The sequence below is a fragment of the Anabas testudineus genome, chromosome 15, assembly GCF_900324465.2.
Source record: "Anabas testudineus chromosome 15, fAnaTes1.2, whole genome shotgun sequence".
In the NCBI taxonomy this organism is placed as follows: domain Eukaryota; kingdom Metazoa; phylum Chordata; class Actinopteri; order Anabantiformes; family Anabantidae; genus Anabas; species Anabas testudineus.
In genome coordinates, this window is record NC_046624.1 from 2038695 (window position 1) to 2058167 (window position 19473).

The 19473-nt window shown below is 40.8% G+C and overlaps 1 protein-coding gene across 1 annotated transcript; it reads left to right on the forward strand.

The window, feature by feature from the left end:
* Positions 1 to 812: 812 nt before the first annotated feature.
* ccdc85a (coiled-coil domain containing 85A) lies at positions 813 to 16793 on the forward strand. The gene is made up of 4 exons (XM_026356204.1): positions 813 to 1046; positions 3242 to 4280; positions 13538 to 13595; positions 16718 to 16793. The coding sequence occupies exons 1-4, from the start codon at positions 813 to 815 to the stop codon at positions 16731 to 16733; spliced, it is 1347 nt and encodes a 448-aa protein (XP_026211989.1). The 3' UTR covers positions 16734 to 16793.
* The last annotated feature ends 2680 nt before the right edge of the window (positions 16794 to 19473 follow it).

Sequence of the window (19473 nt, forward strand, 5' to 3'; positions counted from 1 at the left end):
GGACAGTTTACGTGTTTGCAGACTGTTCTCTGGATGGTAATGCTGTGTTTTCTTTATATTTGTTCTGTTGCTTTTTAAATAGTCATTTGTAAGGAATATTTGTTTTCACTTTGGCAATTCTGTACTTAATAATCATTACTTTAATGTAATAGATTACACTTATTACAGTGAGGGACTGGCAGTTTTAAAGACTTTCTTCCATCACTGGTGTTATCAGTCTCCTAAATATTAAAGTTCCAACATTTACTGTTATTTACCAGCACCTCTTTACCATTTGTGCAGTAGCCGTCAGATACCAAACATTTACTGCAGATGGCGCAACGAGTCAAAGAGGCGACAGGAGAGGGAGCGAGGCAAGGAGAGAGAGAGAGAGAGAGAGTGGAGAGTTATCTCCACGCTGACGCACCTCATCGTCTTGGTTGTCCGGCTATGCAGCTGCAACCTCTCCTTGCAGCACTCCAGCGGGAGTGCGCAAAGCGTCCGACATGCGCCTGGAGAGAAACCGCCCCGCGAAGCCGGCCAGCGACTCGTACCCGGAGACACGGCAGCATGCAGACTGATGCTCCGACAGCAGAGGTGTAGCTGCAGAGACCGGGTGGATGTTGGAGCTGCAGCATGGGAGTGGGAGAGAGGAGCAGCCGGAATGAAAGCAGCATAGTTCCATGCACATAGGAAGGGTGGGGAGGAACAACTCGAGCAGTGTCGGATCAGAGTTGAATTTTGGGGTTTTGTTTGGTGTAAGTTCTTCTTTGTCTGCCACTCTCCTCCGGAGTTCAAAAAAAAAAAAAAAAAAAAAAAAAAAAAAGAAAAGGATGGAGAAAGGCGCACCGCTGCAGCCGCAGATGTCCAAAGGCGCAGAGATGTCGGCGGACGACATCTCCAAAATACACGATGAGGAGCTGCTGAAGTGGGGCAAAGACGAACTGGTGCGGCGGCTGCGGAGGGCAGAGGCGGAGAAGAGGAGCGTCATCGTGGAGCACGGCAACGTGATGCGGGAGGTGAACCGGAGACTCCAGCAGCATCTGAACGAGATCCGGGGTTTGAAGGTGCGTCTGCGCTCGGTGTTAGATGAAGTAGAGTTAGTGCTGGATCTTCACTGCTCGTCACAAGCTGCACTGGAAAACACAGTTCATTATGTCACCTTGATCTCTGAGAAGCGGCAATGGACATTTTTGCATAGTTAATTGAGAATAACTTGATACGTGATAACAAAGATATTTATTTAATGCAGCCCCAGTGTTAATAGTGATGAATTAAATTAACAGATTTATTTGTTAATACAAAACTTAAATGCCAGTCACAACTTCCTGGACAGCAGGGCATCGTCCACAGATGCAACATAAAAACTTTAATTTCAAGTTTAATTAACCTTTTTTTTTTTTTATTGACACAAAGAGTGTATATATTTGTTCATGATTTTCATCAGTTTGTCTCTGTGCGCCACCATAAAAATTGAAATTAAACACCAAAGATACTTAATGTACAGACCGTTAACTGGGGTTTGGATAAAACGTGTATGAAATAACAACCATTTTTATTCTGGGGTTTCCAATTTTGTGCCTTAGAAATGTAATATTTAGACAATTGGTTGCTTATCAAAAACCACTGACTAGAAAGAAACACAGCTGTGGTGGGCGACAGAAGAATTGGTGAAGAAAACCCCTTTCACAACAGTTGGTCAGATCAAACACCAGGTGGACATACTTCATCTATCTTAAAGTCAACAATCAAGAGGAGACTGCACAGATGAGACCAAGATAAACTTGTAGCAGAAAAATTAGTTTGGAGAACAGAAAAACAGCTTATGATCTGAAGTGTACCATCTAGTGTGTGTGAAGCATGGTGGAGGTAGTGTTATGACATGGGCATGTATTGCTGCCAAAGAAATGGGTGTATTTATTGAGCATGGGGCTGTTGGCAAAAGCAGCAGGCTGGAAGTGTTAGGGTTACATTACGTGCTTATATACAGCTGGATGCCTTAAAACTCATTTGGATGAATGAACTTGAAGCGTACTGCAAAAGCAACCCAAGATATTTTTAAGGCAAAGGAGTGGAGTTTTCTGTTTTGTCCAAATCAGTATTTCATTTGCTGATAAAAAGCCAATTACAGTTGATGTCTATGGGTTCTAGATTCAGGCAGCACTGCCTGATTTATAATTCATAATTATGTTTGCAAACATGTTTTTGAGCCAACAAAACTGGGCCCATAAATCAAACGTTTTTGCCCAAATCCTAAAGTTGACAGTCAACTCTTCTCATTGTGAAACCATCGTGCAGGTGCCACAGAGCTACTATAAAATAGATATCCAAGCATACACTGTTCAGCATCCACATACGTTATAAACACAACAAACAGTACATAGCTAGATAAACAACAAGCAACATGTACCTGTAAATGCACAACTCTGAATATGCTATGCAACACATGCAACAACAGATATAAATGACACCTAATCAGTGTTTTTCTCATCTGCCACAAAAACACAGGCAACTTAAACATTAAATCTGTGATTTGGGGGCTTTTCCTAGAAAAATTCTTACTGCCGCTGAATCACTGACTAATTTGTTAATCTTAACATGTTTATTGATTGTTAGCAGCCCACCTTTATGAAGTAACATGAACTATTTTAACACTATTATGCGTCTGATCTTCATCTAAGTGAAGAGTATTAACAAATATAATGTGCATAAACTACACTACATATCAATGACCCAAAACACCAGAGCAAGTCCACAACAGAATGGTGCCAGAAATTATTTTATGGTTGTTTTAATAAAGACGTGAAATATCATATTTTGTTGTGTTAATACTTTAGGTACATTATATTTGTTAATATTCTTCACTTACTGTAGATGAAGATCAGATCACATTTTACACATTTTATAACAGATTAATGCAGAAAACCACAAAATTTGCAAAGGTTCACATAGTTTTTCTTGCTACTTTACTTACATGCAATCTTAACAATTATTTTTTGCACCCTTTTCCATGCAAGCAGCCTTAAAAATGTGTTAGGTCTGACAAAAAGCTCCTCACAGTGCTGAGATGATGTCACATCAGTGATATCAAACCAAAATGTGCCCCCAAAATCACAGAAAGACATGTCCACACACAACAACCTTCTTCTTCTCAGCAAATGATCAGTCCTGACAGGCATGTGCATGTGATAATGTACTCTGCTGTCTGCTGCTGCTGTGTGCTCATTTTTTCTGTATATGTGTATATGACTTTGAAAACCAGGATGTGAATCAGAAACTGCAGGAGGACAACCAGGAGCTGCGGGACCTGTGCTGCTTCCTGGATGACGACCGGCAGAAGGGGAAGCGAGTGTCGCGAGAGTGGCAGCGTCTGGGCCGCTACAGTGCCGGCCTTATGAGGAAGGAGGTGGCTATTTACCTACAGAAGCTGAAGGAGCTTGAGCAGCGGCAGGTGGAGGTCATCCGGGAGAACATGGAGCTCAAGGAGGTGTGTCTCATGCTGGAAGAGGAGAAGGCTGCAGTTGGGGCTGGAGGGGCAGGTGGTGGTAAGAGCGAGCAGGTGGGCCCTGGCTGCAGGAGCTCCATTGACAGTCAGAGCAGCTTGTCTCAGCTGGGTGGAGGTGTCCCAGCACCTGGTATGTTGCGAGATGTTGGTGATGGGAGTAGCACCTCTAGCGCAGAGAGCACAGATAGCCCTGATAACCCCCACCACAAACCCAGCTCTGGATCTGGAACAACTTGTGTTGAGCACCCTGACCAAGCAGGAAATGTGTGCGAGTCCACAGGCAGGAGGCACAGTTCCACCCCAGAGTACCACACCTTCCCCCAACCCTGTAGGCCACGTGGGGGGTCCCTTACTAACTTGGACCCTTGCAGCCTTTGGGGACACAGTCCAGAGAAACACGGCAAGGTTCCCACCAGGTTACCATGTGACTCCCAGCCCAAGCCCTGCTGCTCTGACCTACTAGCCCACAAACAGCTACTAATGTCAGAGCAAGCTTCGCCAGTCTGTGTGAAGGGCACAGCCAAGTCCAGCCCAGAGCTAAGTCAGAGACACAGGCAGATTAACACCATGGGGGTGGGCCATGGGAGTCCCAAGGCCAAACAGGCAACTATGGGGACACCTGAGCACCTCAGGAAAGGGCGGGTGATTGTGGGGAGTCCAGAGTCTTTACGGCGCCACCATTACTATCAGCCTAGCCCTGGGGAGAGGTATAAGACTGGCTCCTCTGGCAGAGCTGGGTGTCAGAGGAGGGCAGCGGAGGAGGACATCGCCCCCCACCAACAGAGTCTGTACAACGGTAGGCACAGGGTAACTTCTATCTTGTATTTCAACCTATAACCTATTAATCTCTTAAACAATATAATGTTTACACAGAGTTACATCCAGAAAATGGTATTAAACATGGTCTCAAAGATGATAAGATGAGTTTACCTTACCTTATCCCCCAGCTCCTGCATATTATTAGCAGCTGTCTGTCTCTCTATGTCTCTGTAGAATGTGTAGTGTGAGCTGTCTGTCAGCTTCAGGGCGGGTAAGGGGTTCAGGGACAGCACATACTGTTCTGTAGGGTTACTGTGTTTCAAGACTGCTCACGGACCAATAGCAATAATGTTCCAAACTGTTGGTGGTTTAATAGAATCCTGCACCCAAGAAACAAAAACACAACTGATACTGAGGTCTGAACCTGGTTTGAAGAACCGTTACGCTCTAATTGGCTGCTATAGGTGTAGCTTCATATTGTCATTTCATTGCATTACTCCTGGTTACAATAGGTTCTTCATTGCATTTGCTTATATTCTAAAATCACACAGTCCACAGAGACTCAAACTCACATACTCTCTCGCTTCGAACTGTTAATGTTGTGCCATAGTAATAAAGGGCCCTGATTTAATGTACATGCCCACAGTATATGCTTATACCCATGTTAGGAGCCACAGTTACAATTGTACAATTACATTATGAGTCATTTAGGCACACCTTTTTATTCTGTGGTTTTTTGTAGTTCTGATTATGGTCTACATTGTAGAAAATATCAAATCTATTAGTTAATATGTTCAATTAATCATATGTTCAATTATGCAGTAGGCAAAAAGGGTAAAAGCTAAGTAAAATACATGTAGAAGAAATATGTAGTAAAGAGTCATTGGACAACATCCTGAAATAGCAACATATAGCTTAGTTGGTAGATCAGTTGTCTATAAACCCCAGGGTCACCAGTTTGATTCCTGGTTCCTCCTGTCTACATGTAGAGGTGTCCTTGAACAAGACACCGACGCCCCCACAGTAGTGCCGTCATCTACTCCAGCTGTCCATACAACAATTTTCCCTACGGAATCGATAAAGTGTGTTATTATTATTAAAATCCTGAAAGTATTCCTCCTCATCAAGACAAGACACATTAGTTTAACTACAGAGAGGAATGTCCTGTCCTTCCTCTGTGTGCAGCAAGTACAGCTGTACACAATCCTCCATGGAGCCCACGTTCATTTACTACTTCACTCATAGAAATGTCTAGTAGCTTAAATCGCCACCTTGAGGACCAAGCTTGATCACCTCCACAGGCTTGTAAGAGGGTTTTTGTGCTGGCCGGGCCTTCAACACTTGTTGGCTAGTTTTTATTCCAAGTCATCCAAAACATCTCAGTCTGGTTTCTTTTGGGTGCTAGTGGAGGTCAGGCTGGTCGGACGCAGCATCCATCACTCATCCCTCCGTTGTATGTGCGGCGTCCTTGTCTAGTTAAAAACCAAATGATGGCTCAGTTTATGTTTTGATGTTTCTGCCTTGTAAACTCCGGGAAGCACTGATACGTCCTCTGATCTGAGGAGTAGTCCATTTATGAAGCATGGTTACTTTAATGATCCTGTCCTCTGCTGCAGTGGTAACACAGAGCTCCCATGCATTCACTGACTGTGGCTGATTCAGTACATCCTCATCTGTGTGTGTGTGTGTGTGTTTGTAGCCGGGGAACTTGGGTGATGCAACTCTCCAGGGTGTGTAGGTACGCTGGAGGTGTTCCGGCCATGTAAACACACACTCATACACACATTCACACCTCTGAGGAATGGAAGTGAATGCAGTGAGAGAGGATTAGAGTGAGTATTTCAGACCACGCGTAGAGATGGATAAGGGTATTTGAACACGTACATATGTGTGCAACTTTTATTTAGCTCACACCTGACTGCTGCTTAACTCTGCTCCCAGTTTCACAGGGATTCTTCACACATACACCCTATAAATGGCTGCTTTTTGACACCAGAACATATGTTGTGCTTTAAAATGTGAAACATATTCGCTTGGCTTTTAAGCTCGGCTTCATTTTCTTATTTTTAAATATTCCAAAGAACACCCTTGTGGCGTTTCCACTGTGGTTATTTCTCTGTTTGTGTGTTTACACCCATGTTCTGAACATACAAATTTGAATATTAAATTTAGTCTTTGGGCTATTAGAACTAAAGAGGCCAGTTTGAAAAAGGCTGTCGGTTTGTACAGTGTTTGGAAAGAGCCCCAAATGCAGCTTTTTATGTGTGGTCATTGTTTGTTCACATGTAATTATTTTTGCAGTGTGCAGTGCTTAGGGGAAATATTATACTGCAGAGCCTGAGAGCTCTGTGAAACGAAAATCCATCAGACAGCTGCTGGCTATATTACAGCACAGTACATTTAGACAGCAAAAAAAAAAAAAAAAAAAAAAGAAATACTTCAGGGGTTTAGGTAGATGTATTGTGATATTTAAAATAAGCAAATAAATACAAAAGCCAATATAATATCTCTTAGTTAACCTCCTGGGCACCTTAGCAAACATGTTAATATTAATCTTAAAGGTACTGATTGAAATCTAAGCAAGAATACCGTGCCTCAAAATAGGAATTTATTATTATTGTAGCTCAGGAAAAAAAGTGTTGGCAATATAGTTGTGGGACAAAAATACAAAACAAAATGAACATATGCTGTCCATCCATAGACCAACAAGATAAATCAGCTACAGCATGAAGTCACACAGTGGACTTGCACCAATGCACCAGTTTTCTCTCTCAGTGATAATATTTCCTCTTCATTCTACTGTTCTGTTCCTATTAAAGCTTGTATTATGTGAACTTATGTGAGTTTTTCTACAGTAACACAGCTTTTCCTTCATCCAGAATGAACGTCTCCTCTGGTGAAGTGTGTTGAGTATCACAACCTCAATAGTGATCTCGGAGGTTATTTTACAACTTGGAGATGTGTCTGGCTGATGCAGTAGAATAAGGTGCATTTTAGCAGGTGCTATTACTGTAGCCTTCACACTGCAGGTTATTGTTGAACCTTCTGCTGCATCTTATCTGATGTATTTGTATCAGATGCTTAAATTTGAGTGTGTCAGTGCTGTTCTGTCGGAGCCCAGTAGCAGCGATGATTTCTATAGTGCTGAGTGGAAGCGTTCTATATTACAGCTGAGACCATGGGAAATAGCTTTGTACCTTAGGTGGGCACAGGATCCCTGACTCAGCTGTTACCAGGAAACAATGGTGAGTGAAAGTGCTGCACCATAAGCTGACGTGATACATTTATTTTTCATATACAACATCTTACGACCACATGAAACATACTATATGCTTTTATCAGAATGCAAAATGTAATAAATGCCCAGGTGAGTTTTGATTAAGAGTATGACTCTTGGAAATAAACAGCATAAATCAGAAAGTGACTGATGACTGCAGCTGCTGTGACACACAGTTTGGATTTAAATAGTTTCATTAAGTAGTTAGATGTCATATGGAGCTGAAATGTTGGCTGCAGGGAATCAAATTAACATCTTCTGTTACACTGTAAGTGAAGAAAAACGAACAGTAATTTAGTTTTATAAGATGTGTCATTAATACAGACTCGCTGAGGCAAAATATGATGCTTTTATTAAAACTAAAGTTAGAAATGACGCTGCTTTTAAAAGCTAAGGTTTCTCTATCTATAGCACTATATAAAATAAAAAGTCATTATGATCAATATCCTCTATCATCTATAATTGATACCCCTGGCGGGAGAGGTGCTTTATACTCCATCTGCTTTTAATTGTGTGTAGTTGTTGGAAAATACTGTATATTTCAGTGTAACATAACTAACTGTTGTATAAATATTGCATAGAAAACTATCACATTAAACTAGGCCCAGTGGCTTTCATAAATTATAAGTGTATTGAGTTAGGGACTGAATTCAACCCCAATCTTTATCATGGTTCATATAGGTTATGCTGTTGTGAAAAGTTTTCACTAATTTTTCAGATACAGTAATTATAATTACTGCATTTGTCTAAAACTGTTTTTTTTTTTTTATTTAAAGGTTTTTTTCTAACCTTTTATTTTAGTAGTAGTTATTTATGTATGTGGACAACATGCAACAAATGAATAAATAAGAATGGATGGAAATTGGGTCACAGTCACTTGACCTTTGACCACCAAAATGAAGCCCAATTAGAAGAATGCTCAATGCATTTTTGAGATACTGTTTTTACTAGAATGGGGGAGAAGAGGGATGAATGGACATCCTGAAAACATAATGGCTTTGGCCATGGCTGTTGCTGAGAAAGAATAAAAAATAAAAGCTGATATTAATTATATATGGATGTGAAAACCTGGGCAAGCACAGTGTCTTGTTTGTTTTTATTTAGCTAATATTTAGAAAAATGTAAAAAATATTTTACTAGTAAATACTTTATCATAGCACCATGTCAGACTCATCTACCATCAGATCCCTCATCTAGCAGTTGCAGATGATGGATCTGGAGGGTCCCTAGAGAGTCTCCCACAGTCTTTATGTGTGCGTCTCACTTGATGGCACTAACTTTAAATAGCAGTGCACAGACTAATTTAATGCCACTGAAGTCTTTAAGAGTGTTTCCTGCTGCTGTTGCAACAAGGCTAACATAAAGCAGGTTACACAGACAAATCAATATGATGGATCGTGAAAAGAGCAACATTGAAAACATGATGGTTAAGCGTCTGTGAAGATTCTCAGTCATCCAGATCATTGTTATCCCAAAATTGCTGTTAAGTGGCAACTGGACTGAAGACATTACTCCTTCTGTCCAGAAGGCTCAGGCATAATCTATCACCCACCTAACACGCAGTTCTTTTATCACTACACAGGCGGTTTTACGATCGTGTCTCAGATCATCAACGTGATACACAGGGCAGCCTGGTGGTACAACAGACCATCAAGTGCTAACGACTCAATGACTCCACAGTACTGATAAGTCTGTTTTTCCAGCCAGTCGGTCAGAACCAATGAATCCTTCCGGATAGAAGGCAAAATGTCTTCAAGAGCTTAAAACTCTTGAAAGTCCAGTTGCCACAGAACAGCAAATTAGGGATAATGGTTTGGTGCGTTTGCTATAAGATACTTTAAAACACGTGTTTATTTTTCAGTCAAGTATTTCTCACTGTCCAACTTGTCAAACCATCATTAGTGTATGATTGAGTATTTGTACTGTATAATTGGTGAAAACCTTTCAGAAACACAGCTGCTGTGTGGGACATAGAGAATGCAGGATGCGGGTGTATGCCTTTAAATAGTGAGGACACTCAAACGTCCTGCTAGAGGTTCATATGTGTGTGTGTGTGGTATACAATACTCTAGTTTATGCTGCACTTGTACTTTCTTTTTAAAGTGTAACTCAAATCCAACAAACCTATTTACAGCACCTATCAAGTAAAGAGAAAAGTACAAATAGGACAGCAGTTTGTCAGGTGCATATTCAAGAAGAACGGATTCATATGAGAAAGGGGGAGGAGGTGGTGTGCAGTATCCTCTGTCGACTCCACTACACACTAGAAGCAGTCTAACCCATACGTTCTTGTTCTTCAGACTCTGCACGAGTTCATTCCGTTTGAAGTAGGATAATGGATACTACATAGACTTGCATGATTAATCTAGTCGCACTTGCAATCACGTCAGCCTTTGCAAAAATATAATATCAAAAACATGACACCTTCTTTTTTGCTTGTGTGCAGTTCATTATCTGTCTCTGTTTACTTAGTGGAGCATGTGGTCATGTGACATTCTGACGTGCTGCCTTTTCCGTTTTAGCTCTTATGTTGCAGGTTTGTATTTGCTACTTTAGTCCAAAGTTTGTCCTGGATTTGTGCAGGAAGCTCCTCTGTGAGGTCATTGCTGCGGTTCAGCCACTTACCTTTTCTACTATCACTCTGTATATTTAATAAAAATGTTGTGTTTGTTGAAATCCTTTTGTTTTTGGTGAAGATCTGATCACATTTCATGACCACATTATGCAGAAAACAGGAAACTGTAGAGTTATTACTTTTTCTATAGCCTTGTGGCTATAAATGGATGTCCAGAAATAACTTCAGGTACCAGGCCATGCAGATTTAGCTCACCAGTATTTTTGTATTTAACATGTAAGATTTGATTTGTCATGTTCTGTGTGTGGAATAGATTTCCCGGCTGTAACCACACTTGACCCCAGAATGAATTAGACCAAACAGAGTGAATGCGCAGCATCTCAATGAGCTGAAACTGGACTGTGTTTGTTTCATGTCGCAGGCTTCTAGCACCTGTGAATTTACAGATGAATCATCCCTACTTCAAGATTCCTGTCATAGATTACTGTTTTACTTATTTGTTTAAGAGTCTAGGAATCTTTGGCAGTTAAAGTCGTTAAGAGTTGATTCAAGGTCTTGGTGCATTATGGCTAGTACAGTACAGTACAGTACAGTCAAATCAATGACAAACACACACCCAGGCCCACATGAACAAATGCAGGCATGATGATGATGATGGTCAGGAAGGTCTGCAGAGGTCTCTGGCAAAGTTCAGCTGTGCAAGTGCGTCATACCGTATGTGTGAGTGTGTACAAGCTTGTGTAATATAAATCTGTGAGTGTGTGTGTGTGTGTGTGTGTGTGTGTGTGTGTGTGTGAAAGATCAGAGGTCCTTTGTTAAGGACAGGCCTGTTAACTAGGCCAACAGCTGCTTGCCTGGCAATTCATCTTCAGTCAGCATGGAAGCTCCTTTTTTGTCCTATTATTGCAACAAAGCAAAATGTTGCATATTAATGAAGCATTGCAGAATACTGACCATCAGACACAGGCCACACGCACATAACCGTTGCGCAGGTTCATTTAAAATCTCTTTGTAGATGCATAAGTGTCCAGGTGTTGGCTCTAAGTCTGCTTTATGTTTTATGTATTCAAATATATGCAGCATATTCACCTTCAGTGTGTGTGTGTGTGTGTGTGTGTGTGAATGTGTGATGCGTATATGATTGTGCACCACAGAAATTAGACTTCGTTTAAATTCTGAAAGCTTCCACTCTGTCCTTTGACCACCGCTTAGGTGTGTGTGTGTCCTCTGATGGTGGACTGAAGGCCAGTTTTCATGTTCAAAGAGATTCCCAATTTCTGTTCTGTTCTCTGTGTGTCTCTGTGTGGAAGCTACAAATGATATCTCTTTAGATAACATAAAACTATTTTATTTTGAGAAACTGTAGGCTATTACAATATGTAAGAACATTTGTGGTTAGGACCATCTGGGTAGTTATGCAAATAGAATAATGCAGTGAATTACGCAGATCATGTTCTCTGTGGGTTGATTGTGCATCAGTCTGTTGATAATGCCTTGGAGCTTTAGAAGGGGGATTGATTGTTGCTTAGATTTAATATAATAATTAATTTTATTTTATTTTTCACACACACACACACACACAGCCCTACACTCTCCTCCTTGCTGACACTTCTCTCTTCCTCCGTCCATCACCCTCTCTGACACACACAGTGAGGTGCACTGAAGCGAAGCAGAGCACACAGCTGTGAATCAACCCAGAGGCTGTGTGTGTGTGTGTGTGTGTGTGTGTGTGTGTGTATCTGTCTCCTTCTGAGCCTGGATCACTGGAACACAACCAGAGGGGTAAGCAGGTCAGCACGAGAACAGGGGTAGTGTGCGTGAATGGGACACAGAGAGGACAGAATGTGGTGGAGGAGCACAGGTCGATCCAGCAAACTGTCACTGTTGAGTTTGATAGTTGACAAAATAATTACAGTCAGCAATAGCTTCTCTTCTTTTCTCCATACATACAGAAGAAACAGCAGACCGCTAGGTTCACTGTGGTAAACTGATGGAAACAGCCAATAACATTGAAACCAAGGAGGGTCTCTGCTTTATTAAACCAATCTCACGTTTGCACTAGTTACCACTGGCCAGATGTGACTGTGTTCAATATGACTACACTACCTACTATATGACACAGGAAAGGCAGCCCAAGCTCTTGTGTCTCTAAAATACTACTCTGATATCTTAGGAGAGAAGTATAATACACTGTACATTGTATTATATTTATCTTATCTTATCTAGTATCCAGTTATCATAATACATCAAGAGGTGCTACTAAAAAGACAAGCTGAAAAGACTTAGTGACTGCTTGGCTTCATTTGCTTTTTACAGTGCCTATAAAAAGTATTCATCCCCTTGGATGTTTCATCCTTTTATTGACATTATAAATCAATCATGATCAATAAACTTGGCGACTTTGACAAAGAAATGTCAGAAAATACCTCATTAATGTCAAAATGAAAACAGGTTTCTACACAGTAATGTCAGTTAAATAAAAATATTCAAGGTGAAATCAGTGTTACATAACTTTGCAGATTTACGTTAAAGAATCAGAGTGTTCACAGTTTCTTTTTTTGTGTCTATACTAGACATATTGTAAATACATTCAGCACTGTGGAAATTGGTTATTCATATGTGAGTCTGAGTACAGCCCTGAACATTACATTTTTCCAATCTGTACAAATCCAGTCAACATTCATCTTTAGCAGATGGAGAGTGAGCATGTGATGTGGATGAATAATGAGAAATCTTCTTCTGGCCTCGTCAAACTGTGCTAACGTTCATGTCTGAAACAATCCCCCCCCCCCCCCGGCTACTGCAAAAGAGACACTGACACAGAACAGAATTTACGATCACTTTAAATTACAGCTCATTTTCCACAAATGTGTGTAATTATGTGTTGGGTCAACAATATTTGGCGTGGTTGTCTGTTTTCCTGTCCAACTGCCACATCACTGCATCACTGAGCTTGAAGTGTGCTGTAGTCATTTTTACTTGTCACCATATTAAACACCCATCATCTCTTGGGCAGTTTTTATGTGGCACAGAGTAGCCAATCAATTTAGGTAAGCACAGGCCGATCTTTATTGTGGCAATGGGGGCATGGTATTATAGAACTTGCCCCCACAGGTGCCTCTACACCCTCGCAGGGTGAGAGTCTAAAATAACAGTCTAATAAAGGGTTGAATATGATTTTGATCGGTCATTAATAAGAAAGAAGTGTAGATTGATGGGTAACAGGAAGTTATGTAAGTGGCTGGCAGATGATGACAGGAATCAAAATGGGTTGATAGGAAAAAGAAACTCATTTTAAAAGGATTGAGCATCAGTTTCTGTGTTTGTAATACCTGCAACATGCTATAATAAAAGATAAACTACTTACGAGCGTTTCACTCACATTTCACTTTTAACCTCTGCCATATTGGATTATTGATTGTTTCTATTGGTTCTTTTGCAGCTCTGATATCTGCTGGCTGCTGTACCAACTCCTGTAGGAGTGCAAAGCTTTGGGACAGGTGAGTCACACATGCACAAGCAAACATACCAAAAAATAAAACATAAATAAATAAAAAGCGAAAGGGTAGACTAAGGAGCACAACAGCAATTGAACAACAACAACAACCCCCAGAGGGCAGGAGTGAAGGTATCCCAATTTACTGTTTGCAGAAGACTTCATGAACAAAAGTACAGAGGCTACACCAGAAGATGCAAACTCATTAGCAAGAAGAATAAGAAGGCAAGGCTGGAATTTGCCAAAAAGTAAAGTTTTATAGACTTATGAGACAAATATTAAGATTTACCAAAGTGACAGAAAGGCTAAAGTTTGGAGAGAGAAAGAATCTGCTCATACCCCAGACATACAATCTCATCTGTGAAACACGGTGGAGGTAATGTCATGGCTTGAGCTGCATGGCTTCCTCTGGCACAGGCTCATTAATATTTATTGATAATATAACACATGATGGCATCAGCCAAATAGACTCACTAAAGAAAGATACAACTAAACTGATTGGGAGGTCCTTTATCATGTAGCAAGATAATGACCCAAAACACACTGCCTAAACAACAAAGGAGTTCATCATGGACAAGAAGTGGAAGGTTTCAGACTGGACAAATCAGTCTCCAGGCTTAAACCCTATAGAGCATTTTACCTGCTAAATAGGAGACTGAAGGCCCTTCATAGCTTCATTCATCTGCCACGTCCAGGTAGTATACAGTAGTTACTGTTCCTTTAACCGTTAGTCGGGCAGGGAACCATATATGGTAACGTCTGTGTCATCAAAAGTGTCACCAAATGGGGTCATGACAGCTGCCTGCTGTTTGAATAGTAAGGCTGTACCATGACTTCTTAAAACTGATAATTGTGGGCATAAAAATGCTGGTAATGCTATTAATTAGTTATTGTTTTCGGGTTCCGGGTTTCCTAAAGTGCCTAATTTGAATTGAGCTGAACTGGAGTTTGATATGTTTGTCATATTTGTTACCACGCAAATTTTTATGAAAGTCTCAAAAGCAAAGTCTTGCAATATGCTACAATAACGGTCCATGTTTCAAAGGTTAGATTTCCAAGTATTTCAATTTATAGTACCCTATGAATGGTTAACTATGACCTTTCTAAACATGCTTCCAAAAATACTTTTGCTCTCTTTTTGTATACTTTTTGTGTAAGGCCATGATCTTTTTTAAAATGACAATTAAATTAACTAACATATTCTTTTGTAATTAATTATTGACAACGATAATCAAAACTTAAAAACTTAAAAAACTTGAAAAAGGTAGTTGCAAATGGCAAAAAGCAGCTTCACTGCTTGATTTAATATTGTAATACATGTAATACTGAGCACCACTCATGGCAGAAATTCAGCAATGCAGCCTTTTCTTTTGTGAAACAATAGGATGGTGACAATAGGACAGTTTTTCTCACACATGAAGAAGGAAAAACCCTTACTGGGAATTTCAGCAATTGATGATCACTTTGACTGTTTGAACACTAAACTCCCCTTTTCCCTATTGTGCAAATTGGGTTTATATGTGTAGATGTAAGCTGGAATGGCAAACTTCTTATCTCCATTTTCACTATCTCTTTCAATCTTTGTATTTCTTTGCCATGTGGCATGCCACAGGCAGCAGTCTCTTGCAGCATCTGAGTCATTCGACTGTACTACTTTCACCCCTTGCATAGGTAGAAAACGGGGTTAGTGGTGCTTTGAGTCTGTTGTGGGGACTGGTCTTTGCCATAATTAACAAACTTTGTGTTTTTTGGTTTGTGCCAGACTTTCCATGCCCAAATCATGTCCAGATTTGGCCCCTATTTTGGCAAGGCTAAGACAAAAGAACTCATTATTTTGTCTCAGCTGGCTAATGACTTAAAGTATCAGCTAAATGATAAAAGAACAGATAAAACAAACACACATACTCTGTCATCATGTTCTACTAACCTATATGAAAGGCTGTCATAGGCCTATGGACATTATGGAAAACTTAATCCTGAACTCATGCAGATATAAATTGCTCGCTTGGCACATGAGCCTAAGAAGTTTTTAGGCTCACATAACTAAGAAAAATGAAGAATGATAATCTTGATGATGTTGAGGTTTTGACATTTAGGACCAATGATGCCAACAGAAAGCACTGATAGATAGTAAAGAGTTTATAGAATTAGCAATATACACAGAACAAAGATAACAAGATTCTCTTTAGGTTCCCTGACAGAATAAACTGAAGGCAACATTCAGACTGTGACAAAAGGCTGAAACCCTTTCTAGAACACTTCACCCAGATGTCCCTAGATTTTCACACACAATAAAGAAGATGCTCACAAACAAAAGCCTCCAGGTTTCTAAACCAAATTATCAAAATACATTCTCACAGGATATTAGCAAAACCAAAACCCCAAAACCTTGAGTGAATGACAGGTTGGGGTCAGATTGGAGTTCCAGAGGGTAACAAGAAAATGTTCCAGAAGTTGATTTGGTAAGCAGCTATGACAATGTGGCAGCATTGTGAATGTGTCAGACTGGCCTATATACTGTGTGTATGGGGAGTGTAAGTACAAGGGAGTGGGCGTGGCTCACATGAACTGGAGACAGACCAGTAACAGGAGAGTGAGGGCAAAGCAGGCAGCATGTGTGTGTGGCAGGTAAGAAGACAGGCCTTCAGAGGTGTAGGTCTGTGTATAAATGAATAGGAACAGGAGGGGAGAGACTGGTAAGTATGTGTGCCAGGATGAAATGAGTGGAAAGGGGGAAGACCAAGAGTTCTGGAGGCTCTCTTTTGTCATAGTAGTCTATAGAGAAAATGCATCTTGAAATGCAGAGTGGAGTATGGGAAAAATGGCAGGATGGCAACACCCATCCCCAAAAAGTACCAGATCAATAGTAGTAGCATTGTCAATACAATCTTGATGATATTATCCCCAAATGTATGTAATTTGAGTTGTTATCAAAGTGTTGGCTTTGCATTTATGTTCGATGGGAAAGCTGTTCTTCATTGGTAAATAAAAGAGCCCCTTGCTTTACCTGGAAAGCACAAGCCCCGGCTCAGGGATCCTGCGTTCAGATGTTTAAACACAGGATCAGCACACAAATACATAAATATGCATCTGAAATCGTTGCTCTGTTTCCTTCTTGTCTTCCAGTTTTGACGCCTCCTGACAATGACATGCCTCATGATCAGATGCTGCTGCTGTGACAACACACAAGCCAGACAGAAAAAGATCTACAGTACTGGCAGGATGGATCGATGGCGGGGTCGAGAGGATCAATGCCTAACTGGATAGCAAAATGTTCCTGAAATACAAAATCAAGCAGTGAAGAGCGAGGGAGCAGATAGCATGACAAAACAAAACTTTCCTGTCTTTCCTGTTTGCTGCTTCTATGCATTTCCTGTGCACCACCAGTAAAGAGTGAATGTCATTGCTTGGATGGGCAGGAGCTCATCACTGCATTGACATAAAGAAGAGACAAGACATCTTTGTGTTGCCAACTAAAAAATCCTACCTCTTCGGAAAGACAGAGACCTTTTGGTTAAAGTAAGCTGTATATGATGACTAACTTCTCTGAAAGTTCTGCCCCCCACCTACACTATCACAATGTCAGTGATTATTTTAAAACTGAGTACAGAACATGTGATAATAGTAACTACCTTAACAAAGTCAAACCCAGAGTTAAAGCACAAATCAAAGTGCTGAGTAGTTTTAACTTCAAGAAAGATGTTTTTACAGTTATTTAAAGGGATCATTCCAATTTATTCCAGCTTAGCTTTATATGTCGTTATGTTGACGTTATACTTACCAAAGTAACTGCTGGAAAGTCCAAATGGCAGGGGAAAACAAGAGAAGGTAAGCACACTCAAACTTTCGGAAATCCATCACTGCACATTAAAATAGAGTTTTACACCTGCACTGATCTACAACCTAATTGGATGTTTCAGGATTTCTGTCTTTCGAGTTATTGGGTAATTCAGGAAATTGGGATAGATGAAGTAATAGATTAAATAAATTTGTAACTTTGGTTAATGCACTGTTACATTATATTTTGGCGTATTAAAATACTGTATATTCCCGAACGTATCTCATCGTAGAGAGTGTTTGGAGGTGCTGTCAATGCCTCTTCATGGACAGCCATGCAGAGATACTCACTTCTAAATGTTTTCGAGCAAGGCTTGTGCTTCCAATCAGTCACAGAATTTCAACTACGGTATTTCTGCTTGACTAGTAAAGTTTTGCAGCTTCTTATTAATTGTGAATTAGAATGTGCACAACATGGCAGATAGTAGCAGATGGTAGCAGAGCAGAGCAGGGAGAGGGAACAGCAGATTTATATGAGTTACATAGTAGTTTTAAGTACAGGAGCTACTTTATCTTAATGATTTATGCTGTTGTAGTAAGCCTTGCAATACATTGGCTTAAGCTTTGGATTCTTGCATAATTAAATCTTAAGTCAGCTAGAATACATCAAAGCTTCTCTGTCACCATACTCCCCATGCTGAGTTTTTCAGACAGCACTGGCCTAATGGTGAACTGATGCGAAGGAAAGAGTGGTAGCAGCTACTGGTGTTGATATCACTGGTGCGCCCTATCAGATGTACCGTAATATACCCACACACTGTGTGATTGCTGTTATTGCAAATATTGCCACCCAAGTCTACCTAGTCTAGACTGCAAAAAGTCTATAAGAGAAATGGTCTACATTGGATCTTGAGAACTGAGCAGTTGTTTGGTCTATGACGCACTTTCAATCTCTCAAGCAGCTTCCTGTGTGACAGCCAATGCAAATGCAATGTCAATGCTGGCCAACATGAAGCACCACAACAAACCTATTCAGTGTATCATCTCACACAGGACACAGTTATGAAAAGGTAAATAACTGTCGGTTATTCTTGAAATCAGCCGCACACTATCAGTATCACTATCAACTGCTGAAACAACAAAGTGAGAGCAGATAAATTCACTGGCTGGAGGACTGAGCTCCTAGACCTCCAATAGGGCACTTGAAACACTGCCCTGTCAGGTGAAGCTAGACACCAGAAACACTTGCTGAAGTACTTACCACATGTTAGTTACATGCTTTTACAGATGCAGCCTAAAACTCTGTTGAATCCAAACAGCATCTTGTTGACTATCCCAGCCAACAGCTTCAGTGCCACCTGATGTGGCCACATCTCTTGCCAGGGGCCCTGCCTTTTCTCCCTCCTATAGCTTCACTTGTTCATGCCAGTGCTTGGGGGCAACTTCTACCTCTTCTTGTCACGCCTGCTCTTCAGAGCAGTAGGTCAACCTCTTGTCATCCTTACACTCCCTCCCCCGTCCTCGCTCCTCTATTAATGGGCAGACGGACTTCAATGGGCACGCGCCATCTCTTCATGAGCCCTTGTTGCAGGTCAAGGACAGCAGGTGGTAGACTGAAGTGTTTTTTCTTTGGCACTGTTTAATGTGTTGTTCATTCAGACATTCAGTATATTCTGGTTTCTGCATCCTTTGTATGTGTTGACCTCATAGTTGGGTTTTATGCCATTATACTATTTTCTTCTCTCTCTGGTTTCTTGTCTGAGGGCATTTTCAAGCCTATAGCGTGTTTGTACTGGGCCACATCAGTTGACTTGGTCAGCTCAGTTTGGTTGGATTTTCACACACACTCATGTGAATAGGCTTGTCTGCTCATTGGATGAGTGGATCTGGGACAGGAACAAGAAAGTGAAGTTGTTTTGATCCATACCCAAGTGTGATTCCTCAGTTCAGATGTTCAGACCTGCCCAAGGAAACTGCTCCAAAGGGGAAAAAGAAGTTAAATTCAGTCAGACTAAACGAGGCAGTAAAAAACAAACAAACTTTGGAATAATTCTAGTTCATACCTGACATGTTTCTTATGATGGGACAGCTGAGCAGCAACACAG